This window comes from Sardina pilchardus, chromosome 5 (genome assembly GCF_963854185.1).
Source record: "Sardina pilchardus chromosome 5, fSarPil1.1, whole genome shotgun sequence".
Lineage (NCBI taxonomy): Eukaryota > Metazoa > Chordata > Actinopteri > Clupeiformes > Clupeidae > Sardina > Sardina pilchardus.
Window position 1 is genome coordinate 2,948,678 of NC_084998.1, and position 17,500 is coordinate 2,966,177.

Here is a 17,500-nt window from a genome sequence, read left to right on the forward strand (position 1 = left end):
TGACCTACACCGGAACTCTTCATTCAAAAGCACATACATTGCCATGGCTAGAGTTATGGCTGTGTGCATGAGGACGTGCTTTATAACACATGAATTGATAGAGTTATGGCTGTGTGTATGAGAGTGTGTTTTATAACACATAAATCGATAGAGTTATGGCTGTGTGTATGAGAGTGTGTCTTAGAGTGTGATAGGAGCAGCTGCAGTTTGCGGTCAGGTGTGTGTACTGTGTATGTGTGTGTGTCTGTGTGTATATGTATCCAAATATGGGTGTCCATGCACACATACACACAGACACACACACTCATCAGTTTGCTGCTCTCAGTACAGGCCAGACCCAGCCATAACCACTAGCATTTCTCACATCACTACTCTCCTCTACCCACCACCTCCTCATAACACACACACACACACTCCTCCCCTCCCCCCCACTCGTTCACACACACAAATGCACACACCAACACACACAAACTCAGTTTGTCTATCTCACACACACATACACCATTTTTCTCTCACTCAAACACTGACACAGTCACATTCTCAGTTTCTCTCCCACACACACACACACACACACACACACACACACACACACACACACACACACACACACACACACACACACACACACACACACACACACACACACACACACACACACACACACACACACACACACACACACACACACACACAGTATCATTATTCTGACACGGACGAGGATATATTGATATATTCACTCATACTCAATACGCACACACGCACGCACGCACGCACACACACACGCACAGCTACTTCCCGCATGTGGGGTGTGATGTGTGTGTGTGTGTGTGTGTGTGTAGGCCTGATAGAGACTGTATGGATGTAATCGCCGATGGCAACGACCTTATCTGACGCCTACCTGGCATGGATCACAGACATCAGTGCCAGCTGATCTATAATTGATATATACCACCTCATGTCACTGCCTCCACTGGAACTGTAGTGCCAGCTCCCTGGAGATGTCTGCTATCTATCATGAGTATTGCTTTTGGTGCTCAGAATGTGTACTTGCTTGTTTTGTATGGAAAGTGAGGAGATATCAACATTTCCTTCAGGATTAATCAAGTCTCTTTGTCTCTCTCTCTCTCTCTCTACCTATCTCTCTCTCTCTCTCTCCCTATCTATCTGAATGACGTCCAAGAGCACCTCTGTTGTGCATCCTGTGTTGGGCGTCACGTGTGGATCTGAGCTTGTGTTTGGACTCCAGCCATCAGTGTGACCTTTAGCACAGCTGTTCTAACACACACTCATAACACACACTCATAACACACACTCTGGCAGTTCTCACCACCGCCGCGCCACTCAGAAGCATGCAGTGTCTGGACAACATGGAGGTGTGTGTGTGTGTGTGTGTGTGCGTGTGTGTGTGTGTGTGTGTGTTCCTGACCCAGTCCTGGATAGAGGCAAGTGATGCAAGAAATTGGCCACTGAAGTCATATTCTAGAAACAACCATGGCTGACCTCACCTGATGCACAATATGGAACACGTTAATATACAGAACACATATTATGGAACACATATAACATGGAACACATATAATATGGAACACATACTGTATATTATGGAACACATAATATGGAACACATATAATATGAAACACATATAATTCGGAACACAGATCATGGAGCACATACAGTATAATTCGGAACACATATAATATGGAACACATATTATGGTTATGGTTAACCATAACCATAACCACATATTATGGAACACATATAATACGGAACACATATAATATGGAACACATATAATACGGAAAACAATGGAACACAATATAATATGGAACACATAATGACCAACACACTTCACAAAATAATTTTTCTTTTCTTAATTAAAAAAGTCACTGGGTACAGCACTAGACTTATTTAGCATTTGGTGTATGAGTTCATCCTGGTCAGACTGTAGTACTTCAAGCTGGAACTACCACCCTCATCCAGTCTTGGTTTGTGGTGCGACAGCTGATTGACCTAACCTGGACATGGCTTCCATCATTTCCCTCAAGTACTCACAGCATGTGTTATATACAATCCTCTCCAGGCCAATGAAACTCTTGTTCTCCATCAATTTGTTTCACAGACAAGGCTAACGGACTCAGCAGCATACCTGTACCCAGGACATGACATTTAATTAACGGCATTCAGCTCAGCGCCGTCTCAATTCAACAGTCTGTGCAGCTGTCATTTAGAATGTAACACAGTCCTCTGTTGGCAAACCTGTGCTTCCGGTGCGAGCAAGTCAAGGCTGTGACAAAAAAAAAAGAAAAGAAAAAAGAAAAAAAGGCAACTGCAACCTGCGTAGAAGTACATAACCTGCGCATTCTATGTGTTCCACGTATTCTATGTGATCTATAGCACTAACTCATCATTACAGTTCTATCTATTTTATGTGATCTGTGCCTATAGCACTAACTCATTATCACAGTTCTATCTGCGGAGGGGTACCCAGCCATTAGCTCCCTATGACTGCTCCTGCTGTCTGCAATATGATACGTGATATTTAAATGGCTCAAACAGCGGAGCGTTGTGGTGGTATGTAATTAGTGGGGGATCACTGGAGTTCATCACGGGCCCTATTTAAAGCACAGATGACTAGCTGCAGAGATGTTCACTGGGGCATTGGTCCTATACGGCTGTCTGGGTGATCGCACTAAACGGCTATATGACTAATAATGCTTCAGTGTAGCTGGACCTCATCTGCTTGGCACCACACCAACACCAGTGTTCACACACACACACACACACACACACACATACACACACACCCTTCCACACCACACTGACACCAGTGTTCACACACACACACACACACACACACACACACACACACACACAAACACCACACCGACACCAGTGTTCAGCGTTTGACACCCTACAGTGGGTCACAGGGATGTGGGTTGCCAAGTGGGCAGTTGGTAATTGATTTCGTTTTGGGCACTTGGACCCCCATGCTGGGAGAGGATGTTCCTAGGAAACCCTGCAGTCACCCCATACACACACACACACACACACACACACACACACACACACACACACACACACACACACACACACACACACAGACCTCAGCCTTGCCCCTCCTGCCTACAGTCTCTTAAAAGGGACATTAACATAAACCATTAGACATAAAACACTGACCTCCATAACATAAATCACCGTAACTAGGAGGAGCAGAATCTGTGGTGAAAACCGTAGGCTAGTCAGACTAGCATTAAAGGAACATTGTGTAGTTTCTCGGGTCGATTCTTAGCAGAAACACATGCTATCTTCCAAAAATGTGTGCTCATTCCTAAGTAATTATTTCCATCAATAAATCAAAGTATTCTCGTAAGTATAATCTGCCATTCAGAATACATACGCGCGATACGGCTCTATGGCGATAGCCATGTTTCGGCCTCCATCTTTAGAATACGCTAGCCATGAAGGGACATACCTGCAATTCTAGCTCTGCCTTACGCGTTTACAGTCAGTTACCGAAAGACAGAGTGCTCGCGGCTGCGGGATCCCCTGATGATCTCTGACTCTTCGTATGGAGATAGAGGACCATGCTAGCGTTATGTTGAACTAGCCCTACATACTGTATCTTGTACAGTAATGTCGAATAACATTAGCACTGATATCGGAACTATCCTCAAAGCTCGTGACACAGCCAAAACGAAAATGAAACCTGCCAGCGAACTACCATGCCAGCACCGAGTGTGGTAAACAAAACCGGATATTTCTGGAGGTAAAAGCCCCGGTAAGAGCCAAATAAAATTTGTTCAAATCTACACACTTATGGCCACTGAAAAATGTAAGGTTCATTACCTCTGCCAAGGAGGTTATGTTTTCATTGGTGTTTGTGTGTTGGTTTGTTTGTCTGTCTGTCTGTTTACAAGATAACTAAAAATGTTATGGATGGATTTCGATGAAATTTTCAGGGAAGGCCTGAAAAGAAAGGAAGGAAAGAACGATTACATTTTGGGAGTGACCTGTATCACCGTCTGGATGCAAGAGGCAGTTAGGCTATGTGTTCGCTTGGCAGAGGTTTGCACTCTCTGAGTGCTTTTCTAGTTTATCAAATGTTATTTTGAGGTATTAAAAAACATTGTGGTTTTAGAATTTTCGAAGGGGCGATTTGGTGTTAGGCTAGGCCTAGTTGCTTGCTGAATATAGGCAAAAATATCAAATCCACAACGACATTACTCATCTTACATGAAGCATGCTATAGTTTCAGAGTAAATACTCATTTACGTTTACTTTTCTAAAAGAACCTCATTACGAGAATTAATAATTAATAAGGTTGTGTACTCATGATATGTCGTGTCAGTAGACATTTATGAAGCATGCAGCTTCCGTAGATTGTTAATCGTGAATCTGTTGCAATATACCAATTCACTGCTAGATGGGAGAATTTCCCTAAAAAATTAACCCAAGAAATCCACAGTGTGCTTCAACACATATACCAGCATGAGCTAATGGTGAATCTGATTATAAATAACAAGCATATGTGACCTTTAGGCTAGCATCAACACATTTATCCAGCAAACAACAATGTATTGCGATATCGAAGCAAGTCAAATTTGTAGTTTCTTATGTCTCATTTCATCGAACTACACGTACGCTACCCGATCTGGTACATAGTGTGATTATAGCCGATAGAGGCCCGCAAAGTGAATGCAGAGATGCCGTTCACCCCGTAACATCAAGTCATCAAGTTGATGAACCACTGAAATGCTTTTGGAAACATTGTTTTAAGGTACAAAAAACTCTTTAGTGTTGCGTTAAATGACCATCTGTAGCACTTAGGCTAGTAAGGCTAGCATCAACACACATACCAGCATGGGGGTAATGGTGAATCTGACTTTAAATACGATAAGCATCAGCTGCAGTATTCAGATCAAGATGCTAGAGATGTCTAAGCCAATCCTCCCCTATTGTAGCTCCAGTTTATACTAAACTACTGTGAATTAGGACACCTTTTTGCCTTTTATCCAGCAGAATAGATTAACTGCATTGTTTGCACCTTCCAGAGATAATCCTAGTCTTAGACAGAATGAAATTAAGTGTGTGTGTGTGTGTGTGTGTGTGTGTGTGTGTGTGTGTGTGTGTGTGAGTGAGAGAGAGAGAGAGAGAGAGAGAGAGAGAGAGAGTGTGTGTGTATGTGCTAGTTTTTGTGAGTGGCTAGATGGAGAGATACAGTGTGTGAAACAGTATGTGTTTGTCAGAGACAAAGAGACAGACAGACAGACAGACAAAAGAGAGAGAGAGCCTCTGGCTTCAGCATGGAAGGATTATGTCCAATGCTTTGCTTTGGCAGAGTTTTGGCTGTGTTCACACACTCTGTTTGACGGATGGAATCCAGGTTAAGAGTGTGTATATGTGTGTGATTGTGTGTGTGAGTGAGTGTGTGTGTGTGTGTGTGTGTGTGTGTGTGTGTGTGTGTGTGCGCGTATGTATACAAGAGTATTCGGCTTTGTTTATATGCATCTGTTTGTCAACTTATGTATGAGTGTGAGTGTATCTGTGCTTGTACTTGCATATGTTCTATATGTGTGTCAGAGCTTATCTGTGTGTGTGTGTGTGTGTGTGTGTGTGTGTGTGTGTGTGTGTTTCTACATGTGTAGGTGTATACAAGAGTATTCGGCTTTGTTTATATGCATCTGTTTGTCAACTTATGTATGAGTGTGAGTGTATCTGTGCTTGTACTTGCATATGTTCTATATGTGTGTCAGAGCTTATCTGTGTGTGTGTGTGTGTGTGTGTGTGTGTGTGTGTTTCTACATGTGTAGGTGTGTACAGAGTATCCTGACAACAACACACACACAAACACACACACGCACACGCACACACACACACACACACACACTCACGCACACACACACACTCACGCACACACACACACACACACACACACACACACACACACACACACACACACACACACACACACACACACACACACACACACACACACACACACACACACACACACACACACACACACACACACACACACACACACACAGACACACACACACACACACACACACACACACACACACACACAGAGACAGGCAGATGCTAATGAGAGTTGTCACTGTTCTGTGGAAGTCCTCCCCCATCCAATCAGCTGCTCCCATTGTGGGGAGAACCAGCTCAGAAAAGGTGTTTTGTCTTCATTTGAGATGTCAGGACGAGATCTGTTCCCTCTGCAATATCTGGTCCCTCTGAGCCCACGCCTGCCAGTCAGCCCAGAATGGAACCGCACACACACGCGGGTGAATCAACGCAAACAGACTATAAATAAATATCAACACCTTGTACCTGTAGGAGACTCTATGAGTGTGTTTATGTGCACATACACGCTAAAATAGCTACTCCAGTTTACCTGTAGGAGACTCTATGAGTGTGTTTACGTGCACATACACGCTAAAATAACGACTCCAGTTTATGTCTTAGCAGCTAAGCTGAGGCTATATGAGTGTGTTTTACGTGCACACACACGCTAAAATAACGACTCCAGTTTACCTGTAGGAGACTATATGAGTGTGTTTACGTGCACACACACGCTAAAATAACGACTCCAGTTTATGTCTTAGCAGCTAAGCTGAGCTGCATTTGTAGCTGGATCATGATTCACCATCAAAACAAACACACAACAAAAGCAAAAACAGACACAATGTATATTTCCCATAGGCAGACAGAAAGACAGAGACCGACGTGTGTGTCTGTTTAGGAGTATCCTGACAACCACACACACACACACACACACACAGCTGTGTGGAAGGTGGGCCTGTGGCTATAAACGAGATGCTAGCAGTTCAAACAGTCAGACAGCGAAGCTGCAGAGGGGAAGATGGGAGGAGAGAGAGAGAGAAAAAGGGGAGGAGAGAGAAAGAGAGAAAGGGGGGAAAAGGTGAAAAAAGAGTAAATGAGAGTTTGGAAAGAGGAGGAAGAAGGGAGGAGATGAAGGGGAAGAGAACGAGTAGAAGGAAATGAAGAGAAATGTGTGTGAATGTAACGAGGACAGGGACGGAGAGAGAGAGAACAGAGAGAACGGAGAGAGCGAGAGAGAATTCACCACAGCGGCAGTAATGCTGCTGGTGAACTCTTAAAAATTCAGATGTGTTTCTCCTAAGCCTTGTCCAGTGGGAGAGAACAACTTCAAAGCAGGGAGGCTGTCAGCTCTGCACACACACACACACGCACGCACACACACACACACACACAGAAGGAGAGATAGAGAGAGAGAGAGAGAGAGAGAGAGAGAGAGAGAGAGAGAGAGAGAACAGATTCCCACACAAACCTCTTTCCCCATCACCCTGCATCACATCTAACTGTCCTCTATCGACCCGTTGAGCCAACTCATGGTGCTGGGAACACACTCACAGCTCCAGATAACACCAGAGAACACACATATCCAGAGAACACACACATCACCAGAGAACACACACAACACCAGAGAACACACACATCACGAGAACACACACAACACCAGAGAACACACATATCCAGAGAACACACACATCACGAGAACACACACAACACCAGAGAACACACACATCACGAGAACACACACAACACCAGAGAACACACACATCACGAGAACACACACAACACCAGAGAACACACACATCACGAGGACACACACAACAGAACACACACATCACGAGAACACACACAACACCAGAGAACACACACATCACGAGAACACACACAACACCAGAGAACACACACAACACCAGAGAACACACACATCACAAGGACACACACAACACCAAAAAACACACGCAACGTCCAAGAACACACAGCGCCAGAGCACACCACAGAACATAAAGTACACAATTCCACAGTCCAAAACCTGCACAGGAGAGACCAGTGGGGTGAACATGCACAGGAGAGACCAGTGGGGTAAACATGCACAGGAGAGACCAGTGGGGTGAACATGCACAGGAGAGACCAGTGGGGTGAACATGCACAGGAGAGACCAGTGGGGTGAACATGCACAGGAGAGACCAGTGGGGTGAACATGCACAGGAGAGACCAGTGGGGTAAACCTGCACAGGAGAGACCAGTGGGGTAAACCTGCACAGGAGAGACCAGTGGGGTAAACATGCACAGGAGAGACCAGTGGGGTAAACATGCACAGGAGAGACCAGTGGGGTGAACATGCACAGGAGAGACCAGTGGGGAATACTACAGATCTCGCTGAACATAGCCAGGCTTTCCTTGGATAACCTGGATCGACAAATACGATAGTCGCAATCAGAGTTGAGTGGTATCCCGAAACTCACTCACGGGTGAATTCGTCAAACTCGGCTTTCAGCTCAGATCTGTGCGCGTTCTCGTGGTTTGGGTAACTATGGCCAATCGTGTCATGGAGATGCACAAGACCGCCTATATTAAAAAAAAAGATTACTTCCGCATTTATGAGCGGCAGCGTAATCTATGGTGGTCATTTTTAGTGTCTAACCTATAACATCGAAAAAATCGATGGTCATCAGATACTGTATGGTATGCATGTCTGTCCATAGTAGTGATACAGTATATCTGCATGCGCAACATCGTTAAAAGTGCCTTCGAGTTTCGAAGTGTTTGAAGAAGTGGAGCTTCAGCAGTAAGATGTATAACAGATTCTCACACGTGAGATGACTTCGTTTTTCAAGATAATTGATTGGTCAGTAGTCAGTAGGATCGGTGAGAGGGCGGTAGTTTTTCACGATTTGAGCTATAAGTTAGCACATAACCTGCTCCCGACCAGGTATGGCTGCGAGCATAAGATACAGTACTATGGTGATAGAGCGACACATAATCGTAACAAATCAAAAAAACAAATCGTATGACAGCATACTGTACCCTGGGTTTGAGCGCAACATACCTCGCTAACCCACTAATAGAGGTTCACCCCACAGAACACTTCACGGAGAACACTAGGAACACTGAGAACAGTGAAGAACACGACAGCACACACAAGAACCCACAGAATCCAAACCATGAGAGACACATTTAACACATAATCCCTCACACACACCAGTGTCTTAATCTGACAAATAAACAAAAAGTAAACACTGCCTACTTGAGTAAAAGCATACACAAAACACTAACACAAAGTAGCACATTGCCATGCATGCACACACACAAACACACACACACACACACACACACATCTAGAATACCTGCACACTGTACAAAGGCACTCTTACTCATGCAATCATACACCCACCCACACACACACACACACACACACACACACACACACACATCTAGAATACCTGTGCACTGTACAAAGCCACTCTTACTCATGCAATCATACACCCACGCTCTTACAGTAGTCACAGCGGAAGCTTCACCAGGGGCTATAAAACACACACATATACACACTCTCTCACACATACACACACACACACAACAACAACATGCTGACATGGGCACACAAGCATAAAATCAAGCAGCCAGAAAGATATACTGTGTATGACGTTTCCTACAAACATGGTACACTTGCTTACACGCATGTGTGCACACTCAAATACGGCTGTCAATGCACACACACAAACACATTAACACACACACACACACACACACACACACAGATTACGTCTTTCTCTCTCATCATGATAATCAACATTAACATGATCCCACCTTTTCATGTGAAGCGCGCACACACACACACACACACACACCCACACACAGAGCACTCAAACGGCTCTTCTGCGAATCAGTCCTGTCCTGCAGCCCATCCTTCAGATGAATCACTCAGCACACACACACACACACACACACACACACACACTCACTCAGCACTCTCATCGTTCCCTCTCTCTTTCATCTCCCATCTGTAATCTCTCCATCGCTCTCGTCCTCCTTCACACCTTCCTCTTACCTCCTCCGTCTCTTCAGCCCTCCTCCATCAAACTCCATCATCCCTCGTTTTGCCTTCATCTGCTCCCAAATAACGCCCAACTCTGATCCATCTGCTCCCAAATAACGCCCAACTCTGATCCATCAGCTCCTAAATAACGCCCAACTCTGGATCCATCTGCTCCCAAATAACGCCCAACTCTGGATCCATCTGCTCCCGAATAACGCCCAACTCTGGATCCATCTGCTCCCAAATAACGCCCAACTCTGGATCCATCTGCTCCCAAATAACGCCCAACTCTGGATCTATCCCCGAACCCAAATAACGCCCAACTCTGATCCATCCCCGAACCCGAATAACGCCCAACTCTGGATCAATTCCCGAACCCAAATAACGCCCAACTCTGGATCAATTCCCGAACCCAAATAACGCCCAACTCTGGATCGATTTCCTGAACCCTCTCCAGAGCTAACTGTACCAACACACCACCATTCTGTGAATAAATAGACAATAGCCAAAGAGCCGAGGGCTGTAGTAGTAGCTTAGCAGAAGGAGGGGATAAAATCAAATAAATAAACAAATAATAAGTAGAGCTGCAAACCCTCAGGAGTTCAGGAGTCGAATTGCTGAAGGGTAGAAGCTGTTGTAGGAGCGTGTCGTTCCAGTCTTCAGTCTATATGTACAGTATAGCATCTTCCAGAGTGTACAAGTGGGAAGAGATCATGGCTCGGATGTGAGGCGTCCCTGATGATCTTGGTTGCTCGGTTCAAGCTGTGTTCAGCCTACAGAGAGTGGACTGAGGAACCAGTGATGTTGGAGGCTTTGGTGACAACTCTCTTTAATTTCCTCTTGGTGATACTGTCAAAGCTTTCATACCAGACGGTGATTGAAGATGAGATGATGCTTTCAATGATGGTTTTGTAGAAGAGCACCAAAAGGGTTTTGTTGACATGGAACTTTTTAAGTTGTCTTAATGAAGTCTCTGATTTGCCTTTTTTGATAATATCCCGTTTCAAATTGTGGTTGATGTGAGCCAAGAAGTGTTAAGGAGTCAGTCAACGTTGTCGGCTGTTCTAATATAATAGACAGCGCTTTGGTGTTAGGCCACATTCTCCCACAATCATTTCTTTGGTTTTTGAGGCGTTAAGATGGAGCTTGTTTGCAGTACACCAGTCCGCAGCCCATTTCACCTCCTTGTGGTACTGGGACTCATCATTATCACTAATGAAGCCGATGATGGTGGTGTCATCTGCATACTTCAATACTCAATAGAACTGGCTTCAGCAGATGTGATAGATAGATAGATAGATAGATAGATAGATAGATAGATATTTCATGCCTCACAGCTTTCTTTTATGCCACCTCATATACCATTCCATATGACAAACAGCTCATATACCATTCCATATGACGAACACAAGCACAGACTGAACATGACAGGAGCCCTGGGAATGGATTTCCACCGTTGACATACTAAACCAAACTCCTTTTGATCCCCCCATACACACACACACACACACACTCTCTCTCTCTCTCTCTCTCTCTCTCTCATCTGTCTTCTTTATCGGTCTTACAGGCGTGCATTATATGCTGTCTATCTTCATCTGGCTCCAGCTGTACATGTGACGTTTCTTCATGCCATCAAGTTGAGTTTATGAAACACTCTCACACACACACACACACACACACACACACACACACACACACACACACACACACACACACACACACACACACACACACACACACACACACACACACACACACACACACACACACACACACACACACACACACACACACACACCTCTCATCTCTCTCCAGCTTTACACGTGTCGTTTCTTCATGCCATCATGTCGAGTTTATGAAACACACACAGCGCTCTGGGAGCCATGCAGGGGGATTGGAAGCATGTTCCTAAAGCTGATCTACACTACACTGGATTGGCCACAAATACCAGAGCTACTATCCCATGCAGCTAGATATCAGAGAGAATAGAATAGAATAGAATAGAATAGAATAGAATAGAATATACACTTTTTTGATCCCGTGAGGGAAATTCGCTTCTCTGCATTTAACCCAATTTAACAGAATTAGTGAACACACACAGCACACAGTGAACACACAGTAAGGTGAATCACACACTAACCCAGAGCAGTGAGCTATCTGCCCAACCAGCGGCGCTCGGGGAACAGTGAGGGGTTAGGTGCCTTGCTCAAGGGCACTTCAGCCGCGGACTGGTCGGGGATCGAACCGGAGAGTGCTCTTGTTCTTGGACATCCTCAAACTCAAAGTATGTGTATTGGAAACAGCACTATCCAGAAACTCACATTAAGTATGTGCATTAAGTATGTGCATTGAGAACAGCACTATCCTGAAACTCACATTAAGTATGTGCATTAAGTGCATTGACAACAGCATATCTGCCAATCATGGGCATATTAGACATTCCACTCCTCTGTAAAAGATAGCAATCATAAAAACATCAGAGACTGACTTGTCCAGTATCAGTCATTAATTTTTAACAAATGAATGAATACATATCCGACCTAGTCAGATTCTGTATTCGTCTGATAGAATGTACTGCAGTTGCTGCTTGTGGTGCTAAACCAAAATTGCATAAACTTCCATGTATACATGTAGATAATGTACACATTTGGCCATTAACACCATCAGATACGTCCCCATGAATTATAAATGCCATCTGGGGTTCAGACCTGCCTGATGCAAAGAAGCTCCATTAACCTCTGCCTGTAATTGCAGCTGGTGCTGTAGGCCTACATGTGTTTATCGGCTCCCACTTCCCACCTCCTCATTTCACTAGAACAGAGTGCAATGTTTTTGTGTTTGAGTGTTTTATTGTTGATTTTGTAAGGTGACCTTGAGTGTCGAGAAAGGCGCCCCTAAATAAAATGCATTATTATTATTATTATGACTTCACACACTGAAACTATGGAGGTGCTACAGATGAGGGCTGATGTGTGAGATTGGCATAGTGTACAGTACATGTATGTATGAGATTAGCATAGTGCACATGTATGTATGAGATTAGCATAGTGTACATGTATGTATGTATGAGATTAGCATAGTGTACATATGTTTGATATTAGCATAGTGCACATGAATGTTTGATATTAGCATAGTGTGCATATGCTTGATATTAGCATAGTGTAAATGTATGTTTGATATTACTGTAGCACAGTGTACATGTATGCATGAGATTAGCACAATGTACATGTATGTTTGATATTAGCATAGTGTGTTCCCCCTGTTCATATGTGTTGTGTTACAACACAAACATCTCTCCTAAATGAGCACACGTAAATGTAAAACATCACGATGTCTGTGGATTCGATGAAGAGATAACACGTCTTGTCTCACTGGGCTAAATGTTTAGTGTGTTCTTGGATTGATGCCAGTTTCCCAATCACAGAGACTTAACATTTCAACTATAAATGTGCTACAGCAGAAAGGCAAACAGGCAAAAAATAAAAAATTACACCGTTTGACACAGATGGTGTGTGTGTGTGTGTGTGTGTGTGTGAGTGCGCACATAAGTATATGAATGAATATTGTCAGGACAAACAGAGTAGTGTTTGGGTTCTGGGTTTGATTTGGATGTGTACTCAACAGCGGTGACTTGGCTGAGATGAACACACACTTGTTTGCGCATTGTGTAGCTTGTTTGTTTGTATGCATGTGTGTGTGTGTGTGTGTGTGTGTGTGTGTGTGTGTGTGTGTACTGTATGTGTTTGTATGCGTGAATGACTAAGTGGGCTTCGTTTTATGTGGTTATGTCTATGCATGTATGTGCGTGTGTGTGTGTGTGTGTGGTTTGTAGTAAGGCTTCACTTACTGTACATGGTTTCATCGTTGAGGAACTCCAGCTTGTGTGTGTGTATGCATATATGTGTGTGTGTGTGTGTGTGTATCCACTCACATGGTCTCATCATTGAGGAACTCCAGCTTGTGTGTGTGTGTGTGTGTGTGTGTGTGTGTGTATGTGTGTCCACTCACATGGTCTCATCGTTGAGGAACTCCAGCTTGTGTGTGTGTATGCATATGTGTGTGTGTGTGTGTGTGTGTGTGTCCACTCACATGGTCTCGTCGTTGAGGAACTCCAGCTTGCCCGCTCCCTCCTCGTAGTCCTCCCCGGCCCTGGCGCTGCCCTCCTGCGTGTGTGTGTGTGTGTGTGTGTGTGTGTGTGTGTCCACTCACATGGTCTCGTCGTTGAGGAACTCCAGCTTGCCCGCTCCCTCCTCGTAGTCCTCCCCGGCCCTGGCGCTGCCCTCCTGCGTGTGTGTGTGTGTGTGTGTGTGTGTGTGTGTGTCCACTCACATGGTCTCATCGTTGAGGAACTCCAGCTTGCCGGCTCCCTCCTCGTAGTCCTCCCCGGCGCTGGCGCTGCCCTCCTGCGTGTGGTACGGCACGGCCACCTTGCCGCGGGCGCCGGACGTGCGGTGCACCTTCACCTGCATGGTGCCCACGCTCTCGCTGACCCGCGTGGACGCGCTCTTGAACGTGAAGATGCCCGCGTGGTCGTCGTCGTAGATGGTCACCGTGGCGGTGTGGGCGTTGCCGAGCGCGGCTTTGGGGGGCGGCGCCGGGGACGAGTTGAGCGGCGCGGTGAGGCCCAGCATGCTGTTGTTGCCCGTGGCGACGGCGGAGGGGTCGAGCACGGAGACCTCGGCGCGGTGGACGACGCGCGGGTTGCTCAGGTGCACGTAGAAGTGCTCGTCCTCCTCGAAGATGTCGTCGTCGATCACGCCCACCGTGAACTCCTTCAGCGTCTCGCCGGGCTTGAACACCAGGGTGCCCTCCGCAAACTCGTAGTCCGAGCCAGCGTTGGCAGTGCCGTCCTCAGTACGGTAGTCCACCTGGGACAAAAAGCACAATGCCCTTGTTTAAAATGAGACCAGGGCTGTGTCCAGAAGTCAAGCGTGCACGCTGGATAGTACCTTCTTTCCAGTAGCGTCTTAGTTAGCTTGCTCCTCAGTATGTGTCCCTACCTACACTAACTAGTTGGCGTCACCTGACTCGGGGAGGGGAGTGTGTTGACGATTTGCATGACGTGTGGAGCTTGACCTGCGCTGCGCAATGGATTATGGGATATCTGAGGGCAAAAAAGATGCATCGATGCACGCTTGGAAATCACGCCAAACGAAGTACCCAACTAGTGAGAGCGCTTGACTTTCGGACAGTCTATTCTGACGTAACTTCCGGAAAATGCACACTGCCCAGCGTGCGTAATGATGTTTCAGACACAGCCTAAATTTGGTGGCCATTCAACTACTTACACTAAACACTTGGTTCAGTTAAGCACATGCAAAGCGTATGCTGGATTGCTCTGTCAAACGTACGGCCTATGCTGTACTTAGCACACTACTACTATGCTCCAAATGACGTCTGAGGTAAAAACTGTAGAAAAGGGAATTTTGGGCATTCTTGTAAAACCCTTCTTCACTCAGTTTGAATGACAGCAATCCCAGGGCAGAGAACAGCCCAAGGTGTAAAATACGCTCTGCACATCGTGAGACCTGCTCCGTCAGCTAAACTCTCTTTTCCTTCACTTCCACACTAACGACAGTGAAAATAAAAACACTCTCAGTTCTTCGAAACGATTAGTCAAACAGAAATATGAAATAGCTAAAGTTGCTAAGTTAATCAGCTGCAAACTAGTGTGAGTGTGTGAAGTCTAATTCTGCGTATCGCTCAGAATCAGATCAATCACACTGGCAGCCATTATTACACAATCGACCCACACCACATGCCCATGCCAAAGCCAGAACTCATTTTCTTTGATATTTTAATTTTGTATGCTTTATAGTGAATGTGTAAAAACCAAGAAAACTGAAGAACGAAGATGATGGATACAACCGTTATCCATAAACTCCACCAAACAAGCAGTGTGATTGGCCGCGGGACAGCTCTCATGGATGCAGATCTGAAGCTGCTTTATTATGCAATCTATCCATTGTGTCTGTAATGGACGCGCATGCAGAGTGATGCTCTAATGAACGGCAATGGGAACTCCACTTCATTCAGAGTTCAATTCAGTCCATTCAGAGAGTGTGTGTTATGGTGTGGAACCAGAGAGTGTGTGTTGTGGTGTGGCACCAGAGTGTGTGTGTGTGTGTGTGAGTGTGTGTGTGTTATGGTGTGGCACCAGAGTGTGTGTGTGTGTGTGTGTGTTATGGTGTGGCACCAGAGTGTGTGTGTGTGTGTGTGTGTGTTATGGTGTGGCACCAGAGTGTGTGTGTGTGTGTGTGTGTGTGTGTGTGTGTTAAGGTGTGGCACCAGAGTGTGTGTGTGTGTGTGTGTGTGTGTGTGTGTGTGTGTGTGTGTGTGTGTGTGTGTGTGTGTGTGTGTGTGTGTGTGTGTGTGTATCGGAGCTGCAGGGTTGGGTCAGCTCTGGCGAGAGCACAAAGTCTGACCTGTCAGGTCCACTAGCTGACCAAGTCTCCTAAGGTATGAGTACAAACACACCAGACATCCTCCACACACACACACATACACACCCACGCACACACACGCACAGGCACGCACACGCACACTCACTCACTTAGGAGTGATGTAAGAGGAGGTAAGACTTCAGAAAGAATGTGGAATGCAGAATGTGGAAGTGGGAATATGGAATATAGAATGTGGAATATTAATGACCTGTAACCGGAGTACAGAGCATCCCAAGGGGTGAAAACCAACCTACAGAATCTTTAATCACTCTTTATTCCAATTATCCCTCATTAGCATGATAATTAAGAGGGCGATTGTGCATTATTTAACGGATGTTTAAGTATACACATACAGAATGGGTGGCATGTAAATCTACAAGATGAGCAGAGCTAATATCTTAATCATCGAGGTGAGATAGTTGGACACCATCGTATATATTTAGAATGCACATATTAATCGTGAGGAAAACATATGGTGCACTGTTGATGTGATGAATGTGACTAGTGATGAATATGCATTTCCTGTTTGGCTGACACCAGAGAATACACAGTGCAGTAATCACTGCGCTCTCAACAGGAGGGTGCAGGGCAGCACTCTAATGGCCTGCACAGACTACACCATCACAGCCTGATTTGGCAAGATTTTGCCGTGGCCGACGAATTTCCAGTGTCTTGTTCGAATATTAAAAGTCGGGAATGACGCTCGAAGGAGAAACTGTCTTGTAAAGTTCACCGACCCACAAGTTATTGTCTGCGACATTCCACAACGTTAAGACCAAAAGTCTAGCATGTCAGAATTTTTGGAGAATCTCCTACAACTCCCGTGTTGACACTGACACTGTGACGACACATGACGAGAAGGCTACGATAGACGATCTAGTAATGTGGCCAGTCTTACGACCAAGACGCAGCAAGATTTTGTAGTTCTTTGATCGCCTAGTCTGACATGATCAATCGTAAAAGATCATCGTGAAAGACAAATAAATCTCGTAGTAAAACAGTGGCACAGTGGCACACCGCAGATCCAGGCACCAAAGAGCTCTATAACGCTTTATAAGACCTTTATAAAACAACAGTGCAAGATTAAATTCTAGTGACCTACATATTTATTACTGGTCACTAGAATTTAATCTTGCACTGTTGGACTTATTTGCACTACCAACTTGAC

The 17,500-nt window shown here is 45.2% G+C and overlaps 1 protein-coding gene across 1 annotated transcript in view; it reads right to left on the bottom strand.

The window, feature by feature from the left end:
• Nucleotides 1-17,500, bottom strand: part of slc8a4a (solute carrier family 8 member 4a) — a 104,292-nt gene that overhangs the window by 42,212 nt on the left and 44,580 nt on the right. Inside the window, exon 5 of the mRNA XM_062535532.1 lies at nucleotides 14,219-14,757. Coding sequence (XP_062391516.1) covers nucleotides 14,219-14,757 — 539 coding nt within the window. The remainder of the gene's footprint in view (nucleotides 1-14,218; nucleotides 14,758-17,500) is intronic.